The 25,136-nt window shown below is 37.2% G+C and overlaps 2 protein-coding genes across 4 annotated transcripts in view; one reads left to right on the top strand and one right to left on the bottom strand.

Annotated features, from left to right (window-relative positions):
* Nucleotides 1-12,874, bottom strand: part of PROSER1 (proline and serine rich 1) — a 28,755-nt gene extending 15,881 nt beyond the window's left edge. Inside the window, exons 1-6 of one of the 3 annotated variants that reach the window (XM_023208869.2) lie at nucleotides 11,976-12,874; nucleotides 8,942-9,007; nucleotides 6,485-6,553; nucleotides 4,187-4,281; nucleotides 3,114-3,207; nucleotides 1,191-1,301 (exon numbers count right to left, since the gene is read on the bottom strand). In XM_023208869.2, the coding sequence (XP_023064637.1) occupies nucleotides 1,191-1,301; nucleotides 3,114-3,207; nucleotides 4,187-4,281; nucleotides 6,485-6,553; nucleotides 8,942-9,007; nucleotides 11,976-12,020 (480 nt within the window). In that variant the 5' untranslated portion in view covers nucleotides 12,021-12,874. Of the gene's footprint in view, nucleotides 1-1,190; nucleotides 1,302-3,113; nucleotides 3,208-4,186; nucleotides 4,282-5,349; nucleotides 5,420-6,484; nucleotides 6,554-8,941; nucleotides 9,010-11,975 lie in introns of those variants that run through there. The other 2 variants (XM_023208870.1, XM_023208871.1) reach the window with 2 other exon arrangements.
* Nucleotides 12,875-13,097: 223 nt separating this feature from the next.
* On the top strand, nucleotides 13,098-23,060 carry NHLRC3 (NHL repeat containing 3). The gene is made up of 7 exons (XM_023208872.2): nucleotides 13,098-13,508; nucleotides 13,931-14,083; nucleotides 14,364-14,511; nucleotides 16,557-16,757; nucleotides 17,371-17,462; nucleotides 20,004-20,116; nucleotides 20,636-23,060. Exons 1-7 carry the CDS (start codon nucleotides 13,425-13,427, stop codon nucleotides 20,886-20,888), a joined length of 1,044 nt encoding a protein of 347 aa, XP_023064640.1. The 5' UTR covers nucleotides 13,098-13,424; the 3' UTR covers nucleotides 20,889-23,060.
* The last annotated feature ends 2,076 nt before the right edge of the window (nucleotides 23,061-25,136 follow it).

Genomic DNA, 25,136 nt, shown 5'->3' with positions numbered 1-25,136 from the left:
CAGAAATGAACTTCCAATGCCACAGTATGTATAATCCTCAAAGAATAAGAGTACCTATGTTACAGTTGAAAGTAGATAAGAAAAAATGGTGTTCTCTACAAAGATTAAGTGTGATTATTTATACTGTCAAGGGTAAATAAAACCTTATTCAAGACTGCTAAAATTTACAGACCAGAATAAGTTGATAGATTATTGCAGTATGCCATCACCCTAACAGTGTGTGTGGCTAAATGGTATATACTAGCGTGGGAGTCAACTCCCAAGATGTCCCTGACGGATCCTCATCTCCTACCTGCCCTTGCACCGTTCCCTCCCAGAATGAATGGGGCTGACCTGTGTAACACGTGGGATATGGCAGAAAGGATGGCATCTGACTTCCAGGCAGCTTCCATTTGTCCCCTCTTGCTTGGATTACTTGCTCTGGTAGAAGCCAGCTGCCATGTCATGAGGACACTCAAGCAGCATTACAAAAAAGTCCTTGTGGTGGACAACAAAGGACTCCTGCCAACCACCAACACTACCTTGCCAAGCATGTAAACGAGTCACCTTGAGGCCCTATTCTTGGGCTCCAATCAAACTTTCAGATGAATGTAACCTCATGAAAAGACCTGAACCAGAACTACCCAGCTAAGCGCTCCAATATTCCTGACCCACAAAAACCATGTGAGGTGATAAACGTTTATTACTTTAATCCACTAAGCTGTGGGGTTGTTATGCGGCAAAAGAAATATAATATTCTTTGAGAAAGTTGTTTTACAAAGAGGTTTGAGGAACATTAGATGATATAAAAACAAGTTTCTTTTTTATATACTTCTCAGAGCCTTTATATGCAGTGTGATTCTCCAGGAAGGAAACACTGCATGCAAAGTTTCCCAAACACACTTCACTGAATGAAACTGAGATTGTAACAACACTGAGAATTTGAGAACTGTTCCTTTACTAAATGTAAATCAGTGCTTCTAAACTACTTTGAAAAATAAAACAAAATCATCCTATTTGCCTTGTTCTATAGATTTTATATAAATATCCTTAATACACTAATGAAGTTTAGACATGAACTTTCAATCAGTGGTGAGCCTAGGAATTAAGTTACTGACATAAAATTCCTTTCCTTTAAATACCATTAACTTATTCTACACTTCATACTTAACCATGAGAAGTTTCATATATAGCTATAGAAGTATGCTTACTGGGAAAATTCCATTTATGCGGCTAGGTCTTCCTTTGGGATATGGATTTCCTGGGATCGTTCCACAAGAAGATATCATAGCATGAGGAGCTTTGCAGCCCCCCTTGAAAGCCTGTAATATAAGAAGAGGGGTAGAAAAAAAATTCTTAAAGTCAAGTATTCTGAACATTGGGAAGCTCAGCTAAAAAAAAAATGAGTTAAGGAACAGCACTACATGCAATCTGCTCATACATCATTCAGCACTTACAGTGGTGAATGTGACCAAAAGTAATAAGTAAAATCGCTTTATTTAAATGGAACAATTAAAATGGTAACATAATAATGTTGCAACTAACAGACTCAAAGAATGTCTTCACAACAGATTTTGTAAATCGTGTAAAAAAGTCTTTATTATCTAATCTGTCCCATTTCTTCAACTATCAGGAAATAACAGTTCAAATCTACAAACGCCAAGGTCATGTTACATTTGAGGAAAAGAGGACACAGAGATGAAAGAAACATGGTCCCTGCTCTTTACAACCCAGTGGAGGACAACATAAACAAATAACATGACATTGGGTGGTCCAAAGAGCTAAATACCATTGAAAAACCAAGTAATAATGTTCAATATACTGTTACGTATTTATGAGAAATAGTAAAGGAAGGGATTTAGGTCTGTTTATTACTGCATCCTCAGCTTCTAAATGATGCCACACACATACTGAGTTGGTGCTCAATACATATTAATAAATGAAAAAACACTGTATTAGGCAACACATATTCTGATGTATCTATATTACGTTATAGAAATATCCAGCTATATGTGTGTGTATATATATATTCCCAAGTATGTACAATGTTATATGTATTACATATTGGTTGTATAAATCCATTCACAAACATACATGTATATTAGCTATATAACCCAGCCCCCCTACTAAATACCCCAACCCTGAAATCATTTGAATTTTTTGCTATAATAAAGAATACCGGGGTGAATGCTCTTATATATAAATTTGTATATTTCAACATTTCCTTCAGATAAATTCCTAGAAGTAGAAATTTGGGGCCAAAAAGTATAAATACTTTAAAGGCTCTTCAAGTTTACCTTGTAGAAAAGTTGTACTAACTTACATTGACCAGAGGGCCTATTCCACAGAACACTCAGGCCCAGAAAATTTCTGAGAAGGAAAGTGACATGATCGGAACACTTCATAAGAAAGAAAACTACAGCAGTAATACCCATGTTGCCTTAAAGGTTTTAATCAAGAAAACTGATAAGAAAGTTACTGAAGAAACATGGCTCAGATCTTAACACTTCTACAACAATGTATGACTAAGGCAAATTTGCCTACCATCTCTGGGCTTAAAGGAGTTTGTGAGTATTAAATACAACTGAACTGCCAGGCTCATAATAATTAATTAATTCAGCTTTCAGCCATCACAATCCTACCTTAGAAGTAACTACCTTAGATGACAAATCAAGTTTTCTAGGGTTGGACAAGTACTATTGCTCCAATTCTTATAGATTTTTAACTAATAAACTGGAGTTTTAACTAATAAACTTGCTTTAATATTCATCTCTTATGAATCTGATTTAAAATAAACTGGTTAACAAAGCAAATTTGAAAACCTACGTTCCTAAATAAAGTTTAAAGCAAAAACTTGAAGCCATGACAAACGTATCAAGGGATCAAGACATAAACATTTCCATGAGGTTCAAGCTGAAACCAACTTCTCACTCTCAAGCCATCTCTTCCCCCTTGAGTGTCCCTGTCAACCAGCTCTATTTCCACTCCATAGACCACAGGGATGTTCATTTTTAACCCATTGTACAACAGCATTCGAGTTATTCACCAAAGTTAGTAAGAAGAAAGGTGCTTTTTCGCCTTCAACGTTCAGAAAAACCAGCATACCAAGTACATGGCAATCTTCAGAAAACTACCTGTTCAAGTATTCTCTTGCACCGTTTCTTCTCAGACATATTTATCCTGAATAAATCTTCAATAGGACGAGAATTCTGTGCGTCAATAATGTTCCTACCAAGAAAACACAATTTAGCTTCTTGTTTAAAAACCTGACCATACATAGAGGTAAGCAATCTTTGTTTATCGCACAAACATATCTGAGTAAGCTTTCCCTGTGACACAGGGAGAAAAGTGTGACTATTTACTTTTAATAGCTCAATTTAAATAACATGTTTACATATAAATATAACAACTGAGGTTTATCTGATTACTGAAAAGTAAAACAGTAATACTGTAAATAAAAATCACTATTTTGAGATTTTTCAAAATATACTCTCTTCAGTGATAGTTAGGAGAGCTATGGCAAGAGAATCCACCCACATGCAAAATGCATAAAAGTCATTTTCTGCTAAATGTATAAAGTTTTATATTGTGCTTTAATTTTGTGCTTTTATCGACACCTATGAATATAAAAAGGACTTAAAAATGTATGTGTTACAAATAAATAACTTATACACTCTTCAGTTACGCAAAAGAGTAGGTTCTTTCCTTGTCTTTTTGAGCTTACATTCATTATGGTCACCTGTCAAATGCTGTGGTAGGTGCTTTCAGACTTTCCGATATTCAGAGTTCATTACCCTATTAAGTGGGTAAGAGTCTTATTTTTACAAGTGAGGCAAATAAGGCTCAGAAAAAATAAGCACTTTGCTAAAAAAAAAAAAATTATTGTGTCAGTAAGTGAAAGAACCTCTAATTCTTAAATTCCTGTCTTTTCAGAGTAGGAAGGCAAAGCAAATAACTGAAATACAAAAAATCAAATTAAACAATCTTGTTAAGCCCCTTCATTTTATAAGTTATAACCATATGTGTAATACGTACACTAGATACTTTTTCTCATGAAGAAATCAGAATGTATCCTTATGCTTTTGACTGTATTTTGTTAGAGTTCCTTTTACTATTACAATTTTGACACATTAACACATACTACTTAGACACTTAAAAGGCTTCCACATTTTTTCCCAATGAAGTAAAAAGAAAAGGAAATACTTACGAGGCTAACAGTTCAAGAGCAACTAGTTTGTCTTTACTGAAAGTGAAACAGTTGAGTATATTGACCACTTCTGTTGGCTGGACAGCCACCATTTTCTGTTAATACAAACAATAATTTTATTTTTAACACGTGAAATTTTCATGCCAGAAATTACCTTTTTCTGGAAGTATAGTTAAATGCTCTTAACATAAACATTTTAGATAAAATATATCACATTTTAGGTGAAAACCACTTACTCAAAAGAAAGTTCTAAAAATAAATGAATTATACTTATGTTCTATCAACGTAACCATTTCAGCTGAAGATCTAACAAAGATCTAAGTTCTCCTACAAGCTCTTTTTTTATCCACATTTCACGCTGTGTTCACTTACAAAATTAAAAAAATCAGAAGTATTACTTTCCTCAGAAAGGTTATATAAAAAGGTTATACTCATACATATGGGAGATTAAATTGTTCAAAGGTTAGAAAAACATTATTATGCTCTTCAGGGGGCTAAGTATGCCACAGATCAGTGCTTCCATGGTGTTAAACATATTACAGAAAAAGGTTACACTAGCCACATAAGGTAGAGGGAAAGCTGGGTTAAACAGGTTTCTCTACTGCAGAACTTTAAGTCTTATTTTAATTTAATGTGCATTGTGATGCAAAAATATTGTGTGGAAAGTTACATGATTATTTGACTAGGGTACCTTTATTTTTGAAGAACATCCAGAAGATTTGGCCAATTCGGAGATTTATGTTAACAGTGAAGGAAAATTAAAAGCAACATCAACATAAGAAGTAAGACTGGCTAGAATCAATATCCAAAAGTTCCTAAAATTTGAAACAGTGGTTTTCACATACTATTATTTATGCACTACCAGAAGAATTGATAAAACTATATGCCCCTTTGTATATTTTTAAATTGATACCTAACAATTTTATCAGAAGTTTAAATACTCATAAAAAGTCGATTTTCTTAAATACATTTATATATCTGTAAGAACTTTGAAACTACTAATTTAGCTCATTTAATTTACGGAAATATTTATCAGGTAAACTAATTGGTGAAATCAGTCTTCAGTGAGAGAACAATCAAATCAGACTGACTTTGTTAGAAATGGTCAGACTTAATTTAATTCAAGTAAGTGTATTGAGTTGTCCCTGTGATACCCTTCTCACCTCTGAATTTTAAGTCTAAGGCAGGGAGACAGGCAAGCAGGCCTCAGAGTTTTGTCATGAGTTTGTTGTCCTGATAAAATAAAGCAAAGCCCTCATCAATATTCCCCCTGCCTCAGCCTCCTGGGTAATTAGGACTACAGGAGCACACCACCATACCCAGCTAATTTAAAGTTTTTATATTTTTGTAGAGACAGGGTCTCGCTACGTTGCCCAGGCTGGTCTAGAACTCCTGGCCTCAAGTGATCCTCCTACTTCAGCCTCCCAAAGTGCTGGGATTACAGGCTTGGCCACCACCCCGAGCCCCTTATCAGTATTTCTTATGAGCCTCTTTGCTTTGCTCTCCCTCTCAAGAGCAAAGCACTGTCCTTTTGGAACCTGGAGAAACATCTTCACCCCCAGAGAACAGGAGCGGTAACTCTTTCTTTAGTAAAGCAGTAAAAAAGCAAATATTAAAGAGGAGATCAGAAAGTAGCACTAACAGACCCAGATACTTTTCTAGGCTCATCAGTTTAGAAAGTCAAGGATCTGTAAATTGATTCCACTGAAGATACCAAGGCCTGATATTGCTTCAAAAATCTTCCTACACAGCCAGATACTCCTGTGTGATCTAGATGCTCCTGCTGACCTAGGTTCTAGAGCTGTGCTATCCAATATAGTAGCCACTAAGCACATGTACCTATTTGAACTAATTACAATTAAATAAAATTAAATATAGTTCCTCAGATGAGGCACATTCAAGTGGCCACCACAATGGACAGTGCTGATATAAAAATTTCCATCATCACTGAAAATTTATTTGGACAGTACTAACTCTTCTAAGACTAAATAGAAAGATGGTGAAGATAGATATTAAAAAAACAGAAGTGCAAAAAACAATTAAGAATTCAAATCCTATATTTTGCTTGCCGGTGAAGTTTTCCTCTAACTTGCCAATCAGGACACTGTGGCATACAATTCAAATGTACAGTTTGGAAAATGTTAATTTTCTAACATAGCTATTTTGAATCAAAGTACAATAACGCTTAGAATTTGCTTTTCTAATGCAAATAAATTACAACTGAAATAAAGTATAGACAACTGGGAGAGTTAAAAATACTTAAATTCTATGTTCTAAAGGAATAAATAAGTTACTTACATGCTGTAATGCTTTCATTGCCTTCAACTGGGGCTCGGCCCAGGAAAAATATCTCAGCAAATCAACCACCTGAAAACAAAGAACTAACAGCTCTAATGACAGCATGTTTGCAAACATTTCTATAAGATTTATTTCAGTACTTGACATTATAATTCAACGTGTGCAGCCCAGGCCCAGGTTATACAGGTGGCACTAAACTCTGAAAACTGTGCTAACAGAATAGCGACACGCAGTCACGTAACCTTAAATCACTTACAATCAAATAAAATTTAAAAATTCAGTTCCTTAGTGACACAAGCCACATTTCAAGTGCTCAAGAGCTACATGAGGCTGATAACTACAATAATGCACACTGCAGGAGAGAACATTTCTACCATCACAAAAAGTTCTACTAGACAGCACTGGTCTAGAAAGAAAAAAAAATATACAATACAGAAAAAACAAAGTATCCTAATAAGAAAAGGATGGTTCAAAGTACTAGACGGAGATCAAGTGTCAGCTTAGGAATATAAAGATGGACTGTGAATGGAAAACTTTTCAACGTGAGGGGAGAAGAGCACTCACAAGGGCACAGTGGTATGTTTTAGTGTAGGCCCACTAACTTTAGTCCTAGTAGGTCTTTTAACTTGAATCTGGAGGGCATAAACTCAAATCATAAATCTAGTCCCTTAAAAATGTCAAGGATTAACATGAATTACTCCAGCAGCCCCTAAATGATACATCATTTGAGAGCTCAGACTGTGCAGCTCAGACCAGCTCCCACTACCACCTAAGAACTTCAAACAAACAAGGGAAGCATTATGAGATAGCCAGTAAGCGGTGAACACAGGGCATAAAGATCAGGACACTGAGGTCTCAGCATGATCACCACCACCCTGTTTCACTGCCTCAAAAGATGCTCCAAAGGGGGAAAAAAGTGATACAAGACAGTTCCTGAAAATACGCTAAAAAAAAAAATTTTTTTACTCCTTATAAAGAGAAACATATATAGCAAATAAGTATTATGTATACTTTCCAGTTAATTTGATAAAAATGTATGTCCTTAAAACTTTGATGGGAATAATATTCTTAATATCTAATAAATGCTATATTTTACCAACCACAAAATTTTACAAGCCACCATATCTAAGATACAAAGAAAAATCTTTAATACAATAAGCTCATTTAGAAAGTAGGCTTAATAAACTTTGTAATGACTTTAGCAAAATGGAAACATCACTCAGGGTGGTACATCACATACACACAAGAAAAAAATGCTATTAGCTGTAAGAAATTATAAATCTTTTTAAAACATTTAAATTTTTTTTTTGAGAGACAGTTTTGCTCTGTCACCCAGGCTGGAGTGCAATGGTGCGATTTTGGCACACTGCAAGCTCCGCCTCCTGGGTTCAAGCGATTCTCGATTACAGGCACCAGTCATCATGCCCAGCTCATTTTTGTATTTTTGTAGAGATGGGGTTTCACCATGTTGGCCAGTCTGGTCTTCTCCTGACTTCAAGTAATCCACCTGCCTCAGCCTCCCAAAGTGCTGGGACTACAGGTGTGAGCCACCGTGCCTGGCCAAAACATTTAAATTTTTAAGAGCATAAAGTAACTTTGTAAAGCAATGGGAAAGCTGAAAAACTGACATAAAGACAACAAATGCAAATCATAAAGTAGCTTTTGAGAATTTAGTGGGCAGAACTTCTATAGGCTTAAGGTCATTCATGCTTTCAAGTTTTGAAGCTCTTGAGAAACCAATGAAAAGTTGGACCATTTACTAACTCAATTGGAGCATTTATTAACTCAATACATAATTTATTGTCCATCCTTTCCCTGAGCTGTTCTCCATTCTTATTAATATTTATGCCTGATTTCTCTATCAAGAATTTTCCAACTATCCCTCAGAAACATGCCCCCTTGCGTGTGTGACACACATTTACTTTAATTAGCAAACTGCCCCAAGGTGGGACGAAGTTTTCACTAAACCATCATGCTTAAAATGTTAATAATCCGGCAGTTACAGCAACTACTTATTAATAACACTGTGTATTTTTCTTACTGTTGAAATTTTTATTTAGTGGCTTCATATAAAAACATTTCATTATTTGTTCACGTTTTCTTTTATATTACATGATGAATTTTGTAATTGTCTTACATGTAACTACAAAAATTTGGGTAAATTTACCATGACAAGTTTCTAAACCTTTGATATTGTGCCCAGAACCATAAACGCTTTGAATTGCTTTAAGACCCTATATTTAAAATCATTTTAAAATAGGAATTGGGGTGAAAGTGGAGAGGTGCTTAGTCCCTCAATTATAAATTCTGTGAAGTTTTCTGCCAAAACTGAGAACTTCTCGAGTTCCTGAATAAATACAGCAAAAAGGTAAAAGCAATTCTGAATTCGGCCAGCACACATGAACCAGAACATTGGTATAAAAAGAAGGCTTTGCTTAAACAAATAATGAGGAATACCTGTTCACTAGAAAAGTATCCATGCACATATTCAATTGCTTTTAATTTGTATTCTGTCAAAACAGCCTAAAAAAAAACACACACACACACACAGTAAAACATCATTAATATACGTAAACAGCACAGTAATAAGCATCTATCAAAACTGCCTAAGCAACTCAACAGGGGCAGGTCTACTTCAGCCCTGTCATGCAGACGAACTAAGGTCACTGTGGTGAGAGGCCCTTCCTTCCACCTGTCCAGGTTCCCTACTGTGAGGGACACACTGAGCAAGCAGGAAGATCTGCTGGGCTTCCCTACCCGCTTCTATGAGGAAAGGGAATACAATTGTAATAGACATGATTCAACGTTAGCACGCGTTACATTTAGATTTCCTAAATACTTAATTAACGAGTTTCAAAACATTCCAAATCCAATCATATTGTCATTTTTAAGATTAAACATATCAGAAGTTGTTACTCATCAATTATTGAGTATCTATGTGCTAAGTGACAGGAAGCAAGAATAAGACAAGGTCTAGTTGAGGTTCTCAGTGTTTCTATAGGGATATAAGAATGCAAGAAGCCCTGAATTCGTTGTCTGTGCCTGCCACTAAACTGGCAGTGTAGACTTTGAGACGTATTTTAATTCCCTTTGAGCTTCCTCACTCATACAGGGAACACCATTCACTAACCCCAAAGAGTTACTATGCAAACTATAATAGCGGACATTAGATGTGACACATAATAGGTAATCAGTAAGTGATGGTTCCTTTCCTTTATGGAATCTCAGTGGGTGAGGGAGAAGTTGGTGGCTTTGATGCAGTACTATCTAGAGCTCACTAAATCACACAGGCTCCCCTTGCAGCTATTTGCTCATCTTAGAGATGGAAACAGCTATCTTAAGTCGGTTGCCACTAATCATTAAAAATAAACTAATCCCTTTGCTTGTACTACAAAATAATTATAATCGTATTTTTCACATATATCATTCTGCTAGGAAAAAGTATTATGACCAGTCAACTGAAGTATCCTGCGTGCTCAGTAGTTCAATATTCACTGAAAAGGGAGAAAAAGGCATTCTAAATAATATACTCCTAGGAGTTTTACTACCAATATAATAATCGGACACAGTCAAATACAAGTTTCTGAACAAAGTCTTGGATTGTACTGATGCCAAGTCGTATCTCAATTCTTCCATCAATGCCTGAGAGGCCCAGCTGTAACCCTAGGCAGGACAGCATGGTGCTCTGCAAGCATAGTTTGAATACGGCCCACTGGCCCTAACTTCCCACCTGGGGAGTCTTGAGCTGACTAGTTAACCTCACAGAGAGTAGGCTGCCAGCTTTAAGTAAGAAGTACAGTGCCTACACCTCATGGGTTGTAAGGAGAATCAAAACAAATCATGACTGGAGAAGTGCTTAAAAACAGGCTCACAAAGTAAGTGCTCACTAATTAATAGCTATTACTCCCTCCTTTTTGAGTAATCAATCAAGCATCGCTTTTTCCCCCTTTCTACTCCCTTTCCCAGTTCTTCGGCTAGTGGCTTCTTAAATGCCACTAGTTTTAAATGACAGTAATGACAATCAGTATTATCTATTATATAAACTCACTGTGATACTCAAGAGATGACCTGGTTTAAACTTACATTCACAAAGAGCAATTTTTTAAAAAATCAACAGTAATGCTCATATTTAGATATGCCAATATTTTATTCCATTTTAATAGACCATGACAATACTGATGTATCTAATCATTTGGCAAAGCCAGCAGAAGACATGTTTTAACTGCTCACCAGAAATATAGACTTAAGTTGTCATCTCATGTGAACAGGACTTTTGTATCTGGAAAATTTCCCTATTCCCCTCTTTAGAATTTACTGTGACATTTTTATGACACTAGGAAGAGAATATGCACACCGAGACCCTGTATGTTCCAAAAGAAAAAATCTGCTGGTCTACTTGGACTCACCAATTATTTTCTCACGAAAAATAACTAAAAATCAGCTTACGAACAAATTCTGACAAATTCCTAGGCATAGAGTTAGCAAACCAACATTTTATTTCAAAAATTAATTGGACACATTGGATTTGCAAAAGCAGAATTTGTTCAAAAAAAAAACGTTCAGTATTATCAAATAGGAAAACTCAAACACGTCAATTTGAAAAACCAAAAAAGCTGTATAAAACCAAAGTAAAAGTGCAAGACCAGAGACAATTTTAATAACACCTTTGTAAACTGAAATAAGCACCAGAGCACATGGGAACAATTTCTTCCGTTGTAGTCAAGGGTCGTAAAGGTATGCAGGTGAGGAAGAATAATTGCCCGGAAGGCCGAAGGAAAGCACCGTGTATTGATGTAACAATGCTACATCAAGTCCTTACATTTTAAAATAGGTAACTTTTCGGTATTTTTGTGCTTGAAATATTGCTAGGCTCAAGACTACCTTCCAGAATTGTTGCTGCTGGTTCACTCTGGGAGATGGGATCCACACAACAGCCTCAAAAAGCAGCAAAAACTTGGAAAGTAGGAGAAAAAAATTTGAACCTCAAGTTATTGACGGCCAATTCCTAAGAACGTGACTTTAAACTTAATGCCACACTTAACATCAGGACACGAATTTTGCATGGCGAAGCAACAAATATATTCTACCTTATGCTTAGATTTGAAAACCCCATCATAATAACTACCATAAAAGAAACTTTCTGCGTATTACCTCTAGTTTTCAGTCACTCTTGTGTTACTGAAAGATGAGGCAATAAACTCAAAAATACTAAACCACTTGCCCCAAAGTACAGAGCTTTGGAACGGAGGGCCGTCTGAATACCATTCCCACGACACTGTCCTGAGTCTCAAATTCGGCGTTAACGTAAGTTAATTTCTATTTGTATTGGAAACGTATCAAGATATAAACTCCTCCATTACACGTGAGAATTCAAACCAATTTGGCAATCCTAGGATCCTCATTCTGCACAATCTGCACACAGTACCTCAAAGAGAGTCTAAACCACGAGAATTCATCTCATAAAATAATTCCTGGAATCCAGTGTAATTACCTTTCTAATTTCATCCAGCACCATTTCAAAGGACTTTTTATCCATCTTGACTACTAACCCGACGTGGTTTTAACAGTTATACTTGCAATTACAAGACGTTCATCCCTGGTCAGCTCCGCCGATAGTAAAAATATTTATAGTTGAGGAGGAAAAAGACTCCACGAGCAAGAGAGAATGCGAAGAGGTAGAGAGTATTGCAAACTTCGCAAAAAAATTTCTAAAAACTGAGACTCAGAAAAACTTTTTTTTTATTAAAAAGAAAAAACACTCCAGTCAGGCTTCCCCAGCTTATTCACACAATGCTTCAGGGCACCTCGGGCAAGAGCCAGGTCCCCTGAGTTCTGCAGAAAAACCCGGGCTCTGCGGCGGGGCTGAGTGCCGTTTCCCTGCAGCTGAGGGCCAGGTGCAGCCACAGGTAGCTCTTGAAGCCGCTTGCCCAGGTGGAGCGGCCGGCAGAGCAGAAACACCTGCACTCGGAGTCCACGGGCGGCGGGGAGGGAGGCGCCGGTCTCTCGACCCGCACCTGCGCCTCGGCCGCCGGCCGCCGGCCGCGACTCTCACCGCCGCGAACCCGGACGCATGGTCCGGCTCGCGCTCATCCCCAGCCGCTGCGCTCGACTCCTGGGTACCTCGGCCCCGGCAGCAGGCGGGCCGGCAGGCTCTTTGTTACCAGCTGCTGCGGCTTCCGGGAGCGGGCCGGCGGCTGGAGAGCACCGGGAGCCGGGCGAAGAGGGGCACGGCCTCGCATAGGGGGACTCCGGAAAAACGCAGCCCCAACAGCGCCAGGCGCCCTGCCTGGTTACCCCTACAGCCCCCACCAGCTCATGGGGACCTACTATAGGGCCAGTCGCGCCCAAGTAAACTCAACACTGCGCAGCCAGCTTGGGCCCCTCTTTCCTGAAAGCCAGAGGTGGGGTCCTGGTGTGGGAACATAGGCATCCATAGCGTATGCCTGGATGGTAGGAATAGGATGTGGCAAAAATCCTTCCCGAAGCCTAGCTGTCATTATTTTGAATGTCATCCCCACTATACCTCGTGTTTGAGTGTGCGATCTTTTGATTTTGCCGTCTGAATTAAAAAGAATAAATGGCGAGCGATTAAGGCATATCTACGGGCGCCCATACTTTGGTGGCCACTGGAAGTCAGCGGCGCGGACGGCCCTGCGGGCGGGAAAGGGTGGTCACTGGGTGAGCCCGAAGCACCTGACATAAGGGCGGGGACCCCGAAATGCACACGAAGTCCGGAACTCGTCTTCTTTGATTTTCATTCACCCTGGTCTCTGTCCCCTTTCGTACTCAAAGCTCGTGCCTCCAGGGAGGGGAAACCGGAGATAGGGTCTTCGGGCCCCGGGCAGACCCTCTGTGCCGCTACACACCGTTCGGGCCTGAGGCTGTCAGGTCCTCCCCCAGACACCTGCGGACCCTCCCTCGCCAGGCTTCCCGTCTGGTCATGGCGAGATTCTGGGTCTGCGTAGCCGGTGCTGGCTTCCTTCTTGCATTTCTGGTTTTGCATTCGCGTTTTTGTGGCTCTCCAGTGAGTTGGGTAGTGAGGAAATGGCTGTCGGGTGTGCGGATAGCCCTGTTGGGAGGCGTCGCCACGGTCGTGGGATGGAGGTGGCAGGCCCTGGTTCCCTCAGTAGCTTGTCTCAAAGCTTGCACCTGGGTCCGAACTGCCTTGACTGTTATAAAATTTGAGTTTAAAAATCTGTGTATGTTACATCGCCATTTTCCTCTTTCCCAACTCCTACTACACCCTCAAATAATTTGCAGACTTCTATTGTGGTCGTGTTGGTCTTTAGGCGCATAAGCCCATTTCTTTGGAATTATTTCAGTCCAGCAAACTTCTAGTTGTCAAGGCATGCTTAACAGTAAGCCCTGTTACCACCCGCGCCTCCCCCCGCTTTTTTTTCTTACCTACAGGGTAAACTAAATCTGAATTGTCTGATTTTATTTAAGGTTTTGAGGAACATTGCTTTCGCAGTTTCCTGGAGAACTGAGAAAATTCTTTACCGGCTGGATGTGGATTGGCCTAAGCACCCAGAATATTTTAGCGGAACAACATTTTGTGTTGCAGTTGACTCCCTCAACGGATTGGTTTACATAGGTCAAGTAAGTAAAATAGAGATTTAAAAAAATTATGAACACGAAACAACAGCCTTCCTGTATTGCTGTAGTAACTGACCATATGCGTTTATATCATGCTAATTGTGCAATTTATTTTTGAGTTGGTTTCAAGTATTTTGGTTTCGAATGTGAAAGATATGTTAGATTTTGAAAGTGGTTTTTGAAATATTAGTAAAATTCTCAGTTATTTTTTTTTTCTTCGCCAAGATACAGATTACCTTTCCTTAAAACTGCTCCTAACAAGTTATTTTTTGTATACCTTCAGAGAGGGGATAACATCCCAAAGATATTAGTGTTCACAGAGGATGGATATTTCCTACGAGCCTGGAATTATACAGTTGACACACCTCATGGTATATTTGCAGCCAGTACTCTATATGAACAATCCATCTGGATCACGGATGTAGGAAGTGGTATGTATAGTAATATCTATTAAATTATCTTACTGGAAATCGCATCTTTGCACATGTCCTTGTTCGTATTGTTTAAAATCAGAGTTGCTGAATCTAATTGTAATTTCTTTAACGATTCGTGAAATCACATGTTTTTAACTAACTTTATATTATGCTTCTGTGGAATTAAGAAATTTGACAAGGAGCCTGTTAATATGATCTTTCCTTGAACTTGTCTAGGGACTTTTCCTCTTTAAAGCATCAGTTGCTCTTCTCAGATTAAATAACTCTAAACTGAAGCCAAATAAAGTGGCAGTCTCTAAAAGCAATGACTGGAATCCTTGACTCTTATTTTCCTTTTCCAGTTCTCTTTCATAAAAGATTGTGAAATCGTAACTGCTTTGTTGCTCAAAGTGCAAAGATTGCAGAAATTGGTGTTAATGTTTTTGAAATTCTACTGACTGAAGTATGTCTGAAATCTTCCTGCCATCAGATATTTTTAGTACAAAAAAAAGCTGAAAAATGAAGTGAGCACAGCTGAATGGCAGCTATGGAGGAAGTTTCCAGAGAAACAATTCACCTGTGGCTGTAGCTTAAGGCAATACCTGAGATGTCCTGGTATTACCCTAGGAATTCAGGAAGAAATGGGATTATAAAGACATTATTTCTGGTATTCCTTGGCCCAGTTATGTTCTTGAATTCAGGGAACATACAGTCCTGGCTGATTCAGATACCATTTTTTAGAGAGAATGAGTTCTCAGTTTCTGTAAGTAGTGCCATTATCGCAGCTGTTCTCAGAACCCATAAGATTTCTGGGCGTCAGCTGATGGCCCATTTATTTCATGCTGTGTTTTACATAGTAAGATTCTGGTTCAACCAAAAAAAATCTATAGATTATCACTGAGTGAATTGTAATACTGTAATGAGAGTCTATTTTCACTTTTTTCCTGAAGATCCAACTGTTAAAGACCATTACTTTTAGTTCGTTTTATTCATGTGATTTTTAAAAATGAGATTTCATTGATTCCCAGAAATAAAAAGAGCACAGATGATCTCTTCATTTTTTCCATTACAGCTAATTTTCTACCCAGAGATCTGAAGACAGTTTTATGTTCCTATTTCCCAAAGGAATAAATTTTCTCTAATGAAAAATAGGGCTACAAATTAGCCTTTTTTAAAAAAAAAAAATTTTATTGGTAGTCTTTTTTTTGCTAGTTTTTAGAAACTTGGAGGCTTATGTGTTTTTTATTGCTATAAACTTTAGCTCAACTGTCCAAAAGTATAATAATAAATAAATTATTTAACATAGAATTGTAATGCAAGCGGATTCACTTTCTGGTAAGCTCAATGTATCCAGTTTGTCTTTTGAATACCTATCAATTAATTTGGTATATGTACCTTCAAATTGATTTCTGTTAACTGCTTTATGATATTCCCTTATTAATAGTCTGCTTTATGCTCTTGCTTGTTAATTTTAACTTAAAGAAATTTTAACATGAGAAAATAAGATACTCATGATTTACAAAGATTATTTTCTTCTTAGCAAAGAAAAGTTGAGGGTTTGCATTTTGAATGTCTCCACAAGGTGAAAATGCAGTTAAAAAAAAAAAATCTGTACCATAGAGAACGTTTTTGTCGACTGACTGAAATTTAAGATCTGTATATGGATGATTAAAGTAACAGTTTCAAATATAAGTTGTTCCCTTTACGTTTTCTTCTTGATTTCCTTTCATAAGCAATGCTTATTCAAGGTCAAGAGATTAAAAAAGAAAATGCTGCCCCAGTACTTTAACATTCTGAGTTTCCTGTATAATGAGTCAATTATGGGGATGTTATTTATTTGAATTTAGAATCCGCTTATTTTGTACTAATGGAGATTTTAATTCGTGATCAAATTTGGCTATAATTTACAAAGAAACTGTAGTGCTTGTTATATGTAATTTCCTAAGTCTATCAACTATTTATTACTGTTTAATTCTATCAAATTTTTGCTCTTAGCTTACTTGAAAAATCTGAATGTTTGTATAGTGGTTTTATTTGTGAGATGTACATATCTATCTTTATAGGATTCTTTGGTCATACTGTTAAAAAATACAGTTCTTTTGGTGATCTTGTTCAAGTCTTGGGTACTCCAGGCAAAAAAGGCACTGGTTTGAATCCTTTGCAGTTTGATAACCCAGCAGAATTATATGTAGAGGACACAGGAGATATTTACATTGTGGATGGAGATGGAGGATTGAATAACAGATTGATCAAACTGTCCCAAGGTACGTGACTGAATTGTTTATGGTATTATAAAAATATTATACATTGGATTGAATTTGTTTGATACTTGGTATAATGTTTTAAGTGTTGTGTATGAAGCGGTGTGTAAAGAGCTAAGTGTATTACTGCCAGAAAACTGAAAAACAGATGAGTATGATTGCCCACGATAAATGATCCTGATAACAGGCCGACTGTCTTCACCAAAGGCTAGGAGATTCCTCCAAAAGTAACTGGCAATAGTATGAGAATTTCTAGTGGGCTCAGGAGCTAAGTGTGTATCCTCTTCAATTAGGCGTGTAGAAATTAGAAACCTAGAAGTCCAGAGTCAAGTATCCTACAGGCTGATTCATCTGCAAGCATTTTATTGAGTGCCCTTTCTCTGTCCTCTCTAGTATCAGGAGGTGCAGATCTGTTATGTATGAAACAATGAAATGTAGTCTATGGTGTTGATTCTTAAAGCAAAATCAACTTAGGAGGAGAAACTAAAGCCGAGAAAGCATAGTCAAGTGAACCAGCGGTGTAATTAAATAGTTCTTTATAACCTGTTTCATAAAATATGCAAATGCATGAGACATTCTCTATGTTGTTCTGACTATATATTTTTACCATTTATAGATTTCATGATCCTTTGGCTGCATGGAGAAAATGGGACAGGGCCTGCTAAGTTCAACATACCTCACAGTGTTACAGTTGATTCAGCTGGTCGGGTAAAAATACAGTGTCATTGTATCTGGGACTATGCATCTGCATATGTTTGTGCATGTGTCTCTGTGTGTGTGTGTGTGTGTTTGTGGGCATGTATATATAGATTGTAGTATACATGTGTGTCTGGGCATGTGGAGACGTGTGTTAGTGGGTATATCTGGGTAATTACTCTGGGGCTGGGTGTGCACACATACTTCCTTACAAATGTTTGAGTCGTATAGTGAGGGGGTTCCCCAAATATTTAGAAATGAGCAAAATGGATTTCCTGTACCATTTAAAAGGATAGAAGGAACAAATAATGGATGTGAACATGAAGTTGCCCGCTTACTGGGAAAACTCCACTAAAAGTGTTTGAATATCTTTTCACTTCTCAAGAAAAAAAGTGCTGATCTAAAGTGGAGTGGGAGAGGTTAATCTTGGAAGTTTGAAAAAGAGTCACCTAGGCAAACTCTTGTTCTCACTAGCTCCACTTTGTTTAGGGAACAGAAAGCTTTAGCCAACAAATTTCAATCAATTTCTCTCTTTTCTGCCCTACTCACTGCTATCTCTTTTGCCTTTACTCAACTTCTAAGCATAGATCTGACTTCTTTGAGGTTACTTTTTCACAACAAAACCCCCACCAAAAAATTTGTATATTAGTTTCTCCTCCTTTTCCTATAGCAGCCTGTACTTCCTATCATAGTAACTGTCATGCTATATTATAATCATTTGTCTGTCTCCCCTAATAGATGTTAGGCTGTTGAGAGTGCTTACTGAATCTCTTTTGCTTTATTTCTTAGTGCCTAGTACATAGTCATATTTATTTAATTTATTAAATGAGTAAATGTCTTGACACACAATGGATACATTAGGCTGCTTGCCTTCATACCATTAGGCATTTAATCCATTTCTACTTCCGATTCAGTGCTCAGCAAACAAACTTCTAATTATGACTTGGCTTCCTAATCATAATTGATTGACAAAAATGAGAATGTTTTGATCATTAAATCTTCTGATCTGCCATAAGACGTTAATCAACCATGTGAACTTTGTATGTAAATTGGGAACTGGAAAGTTTAAGCTTTTGCACATTATCCTTCTGAGCTTGGGTGACTCATTGTGTGCTACGAAAAAAAAATCAAATTTCAGAGCATGCAAAACCTTGACCCAGGTAAATTCATCATGGTGAGGAACACCCTTCTAAAAGGCTTTGGAAATCATCTGATGGGGGTACTCTGGCGTTCCTGAGTGATAAAGAGTGTCAATTATACACAATTGTTTTATAACAATAGCAATTCTGTTCTGAGTATTTTATATAATTAACTCATTTAATCATCACCACGACCCTATATGAAAGGTTAGTCAGTTCCAGACTTCTTGTTATGTGTTAAACAGGAGTTCCCATAATCAAAATTCACTGCATGTTGAGCAGGAAAGATGATGCTACAATCTAAAGTATCATTCCATCCTAAGGCGTAAACTGTACTTCTTCCTTGGTCATTTGTCTGGTATACTAATCTCAAAATCTTTAAGAAAACCCATCCTTAATAAAGGATCATAGATCAGGAAAAGACCTTGAGAAATTGCTTTATTTTGGCATCAATAACGTTTCTTAAATGGTGTAGTGAGTTTTGATTTGTTTCTGATTGGAGATGAATTCAATGGCTACCAAAATTCGCACACATTGATGAAGTTGTAGTCAGGGTTACCACTGAAGAAATAATCTCTCAATCCACAAACCCAAGAAATCCAAAGAACCAAAAGCAGGGAGGTAGAAGTAAAGAGGACTGACCCACTCCCAGTGCGTTATTTCATACCTCTCTACAACCCTGGCCATAAGTCATCAAAAACCATTTCCCTTTATGCATTAAGTTACATGCATGTAGCCATGAAATATCATTTACAGTGCATCTCACTTCTTGTCTTATAACAAGTTCCTTAATAACCCATTACAGTGTATAACAAATCTAAATTAAACCTATTACCGTTCTTTATGTGTTGCTAAAATATCTCAAGCTGCTTCTTTAGTTGGTTCAGCACTCTGTACATACCTTGGTAATAGCAGGTATGGGTTTAATGATACTGCAGTATGAATGAATACCTCACATCCTGCTATCTTGAGCTCTTGAGAAGTAAGGCTGCTTTTCTTTGTCACGTTGCCTGGCCCAGGAGCTGACAAGCCAGTAGCACTCATTGAAAAAGGAATGCTTGTTAAAGGAATGAATGAATGTTGTCACTTTTCATTATCTACTGATCCCCTGCATTATGGTAGAGTACTCCAGCTTTTTAGTTATTCACACATTTAGAATAGTAGAGAGAGTATTATAAGCTTTGGGTTAAGACATCTTTGGGTTGTGCCTCTCCTGCTTGTAAGCTCACTTCAGAGAAGGTAACCTTTCTGAACTTTAGTTTTTCCTCATCTGAAAATGGGACTTATACTACCTTCTTTGGAATCCTCTTAAGTGAGATAGTGTATGTGAAACTAATGAAAATAAATGTTCTTTTCCCTTTTTTTTCTCATATTATGGATATTTTTCAATTGACTTTTTTTGTGTGTTTCTCAGGTGTGGGTTGCTGACCGAGGAAATAAAAGAATCCAAGTATTTGATAAAGACACTGGGGAGTGGTTAGGAGCATGGAATAATTGTTTCACAGAAGAGGGACCTTCTTCAGTCAGGTAATTGTTTCATTTTATTGCAAAATGCTTGTTTTAGTTAGTGTACATATCTCACTTTTCTGAATAGCTAGCTGAAAGTTTAAAATGTTTATTGTTAATTTTGAATCGGGGAAAATAGAAATATACAGAGAAATTTGATATCTGAGATTTTCAGATCTGAGAAAAAGGGAACACAAAAAATAACATGCTAGACCTCTCCTCTAGCCTTTACTTGGTAAATTTTTAAACACAGGACAAAATCAAACCCAGCCTAATGTCAGTTCTTCATTAGTTTCATTTTATGGACTATGATATTGATACTTTTAAAAACTTGAAGCTAATCTTTGGCTTTGCTTACCATCATGGACATCTTATTCCCTCATAAACAGAATTAGATCAAATTCAAATTCTCCTTAAAAGAATCATTCAGCAAGTAGATGCCTACTGTTGTTTGGCACAGTAGGGGATTAAAATGTTGAAAAAAAAACCCCTTATGTTTATTTCACAGACATTTATTATGTTAAATGTCTTTCTCCTTAGATTTACTCCTGATGGGAAGTACTTGATTGTGGCCCAGCTGAATCTTAGCAGGCTCTCAGTTGTAGCAGCACCCCCGGTGGGAAGCATTGGGGAGTGTTCAGTGATCAGCACAATCCAACTAGCAGATCAAGTTTTGCCACATCTCCTGGAAGTCGACAAAAAGACTGGAGCGGTCTATGTAGCAGAAATTGGAGCAAAACAAGTACAAAAATATGTCCCTTTGAATAGCCATGTTCCTGCATTTGGTTCATAATGTTTCTTTCCTGCGAATATTTCAAGTGGCAGTTCAGATTCTCAAATTCACTAACTGCTTAAAAATGATGTTCAAGCACAAGAATTTAGTTTTCTAGTATAAAAGACCTAGTATCAGAAAGATTCGTTTTTATATCATTAAGAATCATATATTTTGTTGCCCTCTTGGGACTTAGTTTTATTTGTAAGTGTATAAGGACATATTAATGAAAGGAACGTAACTAAAAAATGAGGTTAGGAAGAGGGACTAAGGTCGCAACCTCATTATTTGCCCTGGTAGACTGATTTCTTTGGGTAAAAAATGGGAATAAAAATGAGCTTGCAGGATAATTTATTAAATTTCATGTGAAGAACTCCAGACCTCCGAGTTGTGCAACTAACATAAAATGAGCTGCTTGAGAGATTGTAAATAGGATGAACTATTGATTTATTTGAGTACCCACAGAGTGCTGTGTCTTGACGACGTAAAAATGAAGCAGGGTTGCCTTTTGAGTAGCTTCCAGTCCAGTGGGGAGACAAGCGGGCAAACAGTCACAACACAGCAGAAGTGACCTTGGAGTGTAGTGGGACTTTCGGAGTAGGAGCGCTGCATTTGACTGAGGGAATCATGGATACTTCACAGGAGAAGTGAATTTGAGCTCAGACTTGAAACATCTTACCAAGGGACAAGGAGGAGAAAACAATAATTTCCATGTAAAGAAGGTATAAAAAGTTAGAAACGTACTGTAAAGTTTGGTAGGCTTTAAGCTTTTTTTAAAGCCCAACTTGGCTTTTGTCCATTACCTATAAGACACTTAATGTCAATCAGCCTTTAAATGTAGGAATAAAATGGCTGGCATCTAAGCACTTTACTAAAAGAGGTTTTTACAAATAACCAAGGATTGTAGAGCTTCCTTCTCTTTTTTTTTCTTTTTCTTTCTTTCTTTTTTGTTTTACATGGACTCAACTTATTCCTAACATTTGTCTACCTCAAAGAAATTTCAAGATTATTCAGATAACATAGATATGTGCCAAATCCTTTGAGCTGTTAAGATGGATAATTTCCTGCTTTCCTCCTTCTACATCATCTTCTCCCACCCACTCCTTTGGTCTGAATATTGGCTTCCCAACTAAGACCTTTTTTTTCAGTTTGTTTTAGCTTATTATAGGTTTTAAAGGAACTTTGCCATTTTATAATCTTTCAAATCATTCTTCCCTCTTCCTCGCATCAGCTTCCTCTTTTCCCAGTGTTTTACTGTAAATTGTGTAGCATATGACAAATCTTGAGCTGACTTTGCTCTTCACCTGTTATGGCTGGAGTATTTTCCAGACCTGAAGGGACTCACACTTGTTTTGATGCTTGGATCACATCTCCGTGTGGTTAAGAAGGTAAATCTACCAACAGGAAGCCCTGTACTCTGTATTCTGAGGCCTTCAATAAATGTCTTTGTGCCACTGATCGGACTATATGACCTTAAACAAGTCACCTTAGTTTTCAGTGAAATGGGAACATCATTGTCTCTTCTTTAATGAATGATGTGAGAAACAGATGTGCAACAGATACAGACTTGCCCTTTGAAATCTATACCTCTGAATACATTAGAGGCATTTTATTAACAAAGGCCCTTCTAAATGTGCTATATATCTGACAATAGCTGTCAGATTTGTCTTAATTTTGTGTTTATAGCACTTATCAAAATGTATCCTCATAGACTTTATGCAGATTAGCTAATATGGTCAATTGATTTGGATAAAAGAAAGTAATTTCAGGGTTTCTTTTTAAGCCAGGACAAGAAGTGCAAGTGCCTCTTTGAAGTAATTTAGGCTAGGTAAACTGATTTTGAAATTTCAAAATGTTTTATTTTACTTTGTTTTATGAAGCCAGGACAAGAAGTGCAAATGCCTCTTTGAAGCAGTTTAGGCTAGGTAAACTGATTTTGCCAATTCAAAATGTTTCATTTTACTTTGTTTTATATCAGAGTCTTATAAAACCTGCTGCAAATGTTTCTGAATATCTTTGTAAAAGTGTTTATTAGTATACCTGTGATTATAGTACTTCACTTTTTTCATTTGGATTAATTAGTTAAATGAATGAGAAATGTGTTATGTTTTCTACTAAAAAGTATAAATTAAAATTTTGGCAAGAAAAGGCAATATTATTTGGCTCCCCAATTAAAGTTTGATTTTATTGTCACAAAAGCAGTCTATAACTCTTTATTCATTTAAAGAATTTCAACAATTATGAAATCACAAGTTGATGCTGAAAGAATATCCTGCTTTTCACACGTATAGGGTGTAAGCTCATGTGCATAAATATGACTAGAAGTTGCTTACAACATTTAAAGAATGTAGCTTGTTTTGAGGTGGTGGGCGGGTACAACTGACAGTACTAACTAGCTAATTGTCTACATTTCTGCATTAAAAGTGGAACATCTTTATGCTTCTACTTTTTAGGTCTATTCTTGGAGTAGGGGAGGGGAGAAAGTGTTCTAAATCAGAAAACCAAAGACTGTAGATTTAGCTGTATCTTTCCTTACCTGTACCATCAGATTGGGTCTTTCAAGTGGAATATTTATCAAGCAGAGAAAAGTTGGATGAAATCTGATGGCGAACAAAGATTTACCACGAACTATTATTATTATTTTGAGACAGAGTCTCGCTCTGTCGCCCAGGCTGGAGTGCAGTGGCGTGATCTCACTGCAAGCTCCGCCTCCCGGGTTCACGCCATTCTCCTGCCTTAGCCTCCCGAGTAGCTGGGACTACAGGCGCCCGCCACCAGGCCCGCCTAATTTTTTTTTTAATATTTTTAGTAGAGACGGGGTTTCACCATGTTAGTCAGGATGGTCTCGATCTCCTGACCTCATGATCCATCTGCCTCGGCCTCCCAAACTGCTGGGATTATGTTCTCAGGTCACTTAACAGATTAAAAGACTGCTTCAAGCAATGTAGTGTAAGGGTAAGGCAGTAAAGTCCTAACTTGTTTTGCCTTTGCTGGTTTTAAGCACTTCTGCATTTGAAGACAGGACAGATTGGATGGTCAGCACTAAAATGGAAACTCTCCAAGTTTTGCTTTTTAGGCTCACCAAAATAAATGAGAGTTTTTAAAAGTCCTAAATTTATTACTTTAATTTGTTGTATTATCTGCTATATATTTTCAGCAACAATAAGAAAATCAAAATAATCAGCTTTATTGATTCAGTAAAAAGTTTTGAGACAACAAACATATAAAGGTACTCAGGCAGGTATCCTCTGCTCTAATAGTTCCCTACCTGGTTGGGAAAACAAGCTACTTAAACCTTGTCTTTCAGTAGTTTTAGGAGGTACCATTTTTGGCACTTGCGTTATGTTACATTCTTGATACACAAGAGGTCAGTAGTGTTCTGCTTATAAGCATTTCTTAAACTCAAACATGGGCTAAGCTTCATAGTTTGATTTTTTTTTATTGAAGCTACCATGTTCACCGTACTTTCATTGGTTTTCTTTTTTCCACAACTTGTTTACATCTTGAGGAAATTGGTTTATGGGTGAAACATTTTACAAGCATTGTTGGAAATTTTTTACTGGTTAATTGAACTTGTCCACAATTAAAAAGAAAAGTTTAAACCTTTTCAGTAATTCAAACTAACAGCCAGAAGTGAATTAACTTATTTTAAACGAAGGTGAAACTATAATCTGAATGTGTAAGTTTAGTACAATAGAGAATGAATTTGTATTAGTGGGGAATTATTCTTTTTTCTCCCTAGTAGGTGTTTTTTGTTGTCGTCATTATTCTTTTCTTTTTAAAACAAAAACAAAAAAAAAAATTTCACCTTGTGGTTGCTATTTTACAAATAAGAAAAATAAGTTTTTTATAAAGGCTCTTAAGTCATTTCTTCATCAACTACTCTGTGGAATCCATGAGTTTATAAATTAATCCTCTAAACACTAAATGACATGTAGATGCTCCTTTTGTGTATAAGAATTGAATAGAACTTGAGCAATGAAAAATTTATCCATTGCTTCCAGATTTTTTCTTTTCCTTTCTTCCCTTCCTTTCTCTCTTTCTTTCTTTCTCTCTTTCTCTTTTTCTCTCTCTCCTTCTTTCCCTCCCTTCCTCCCTACCCTCCTTCCTTTTCTTTCATTTATTTATTTATTTATTTTGAAACAGAGCCTCATTCTGTCCCTCAGACTGGAGTGCAGCAGTGCAATCTCGGGTCATTGCAACCTCCACCTCCTAGGTTCAAGTGATTCTCCTGCGTCGGCCTCCTGAGTAGCTGGGATTATAGGTGCA

This window comes from Piliocolobus tephrosceles, chromosome X, assembly GCF_002776525.5.
Source record: "Piliocolobus tephrosceles isolate RC106 chromosome X, ASM277652v3, whole genome shotgun sequence".
Classification (NCBI taxonomy): domain Eukaryota; kingdom Metazoa; phylum Chordata; class Mammalia; order Primates; family Cercopithecidae; genus Piliocolobus; species Piliocolobus tephrosceles.
This window is presented reverse-complemented; position numbering and strand designations above follow the sequence as displayed.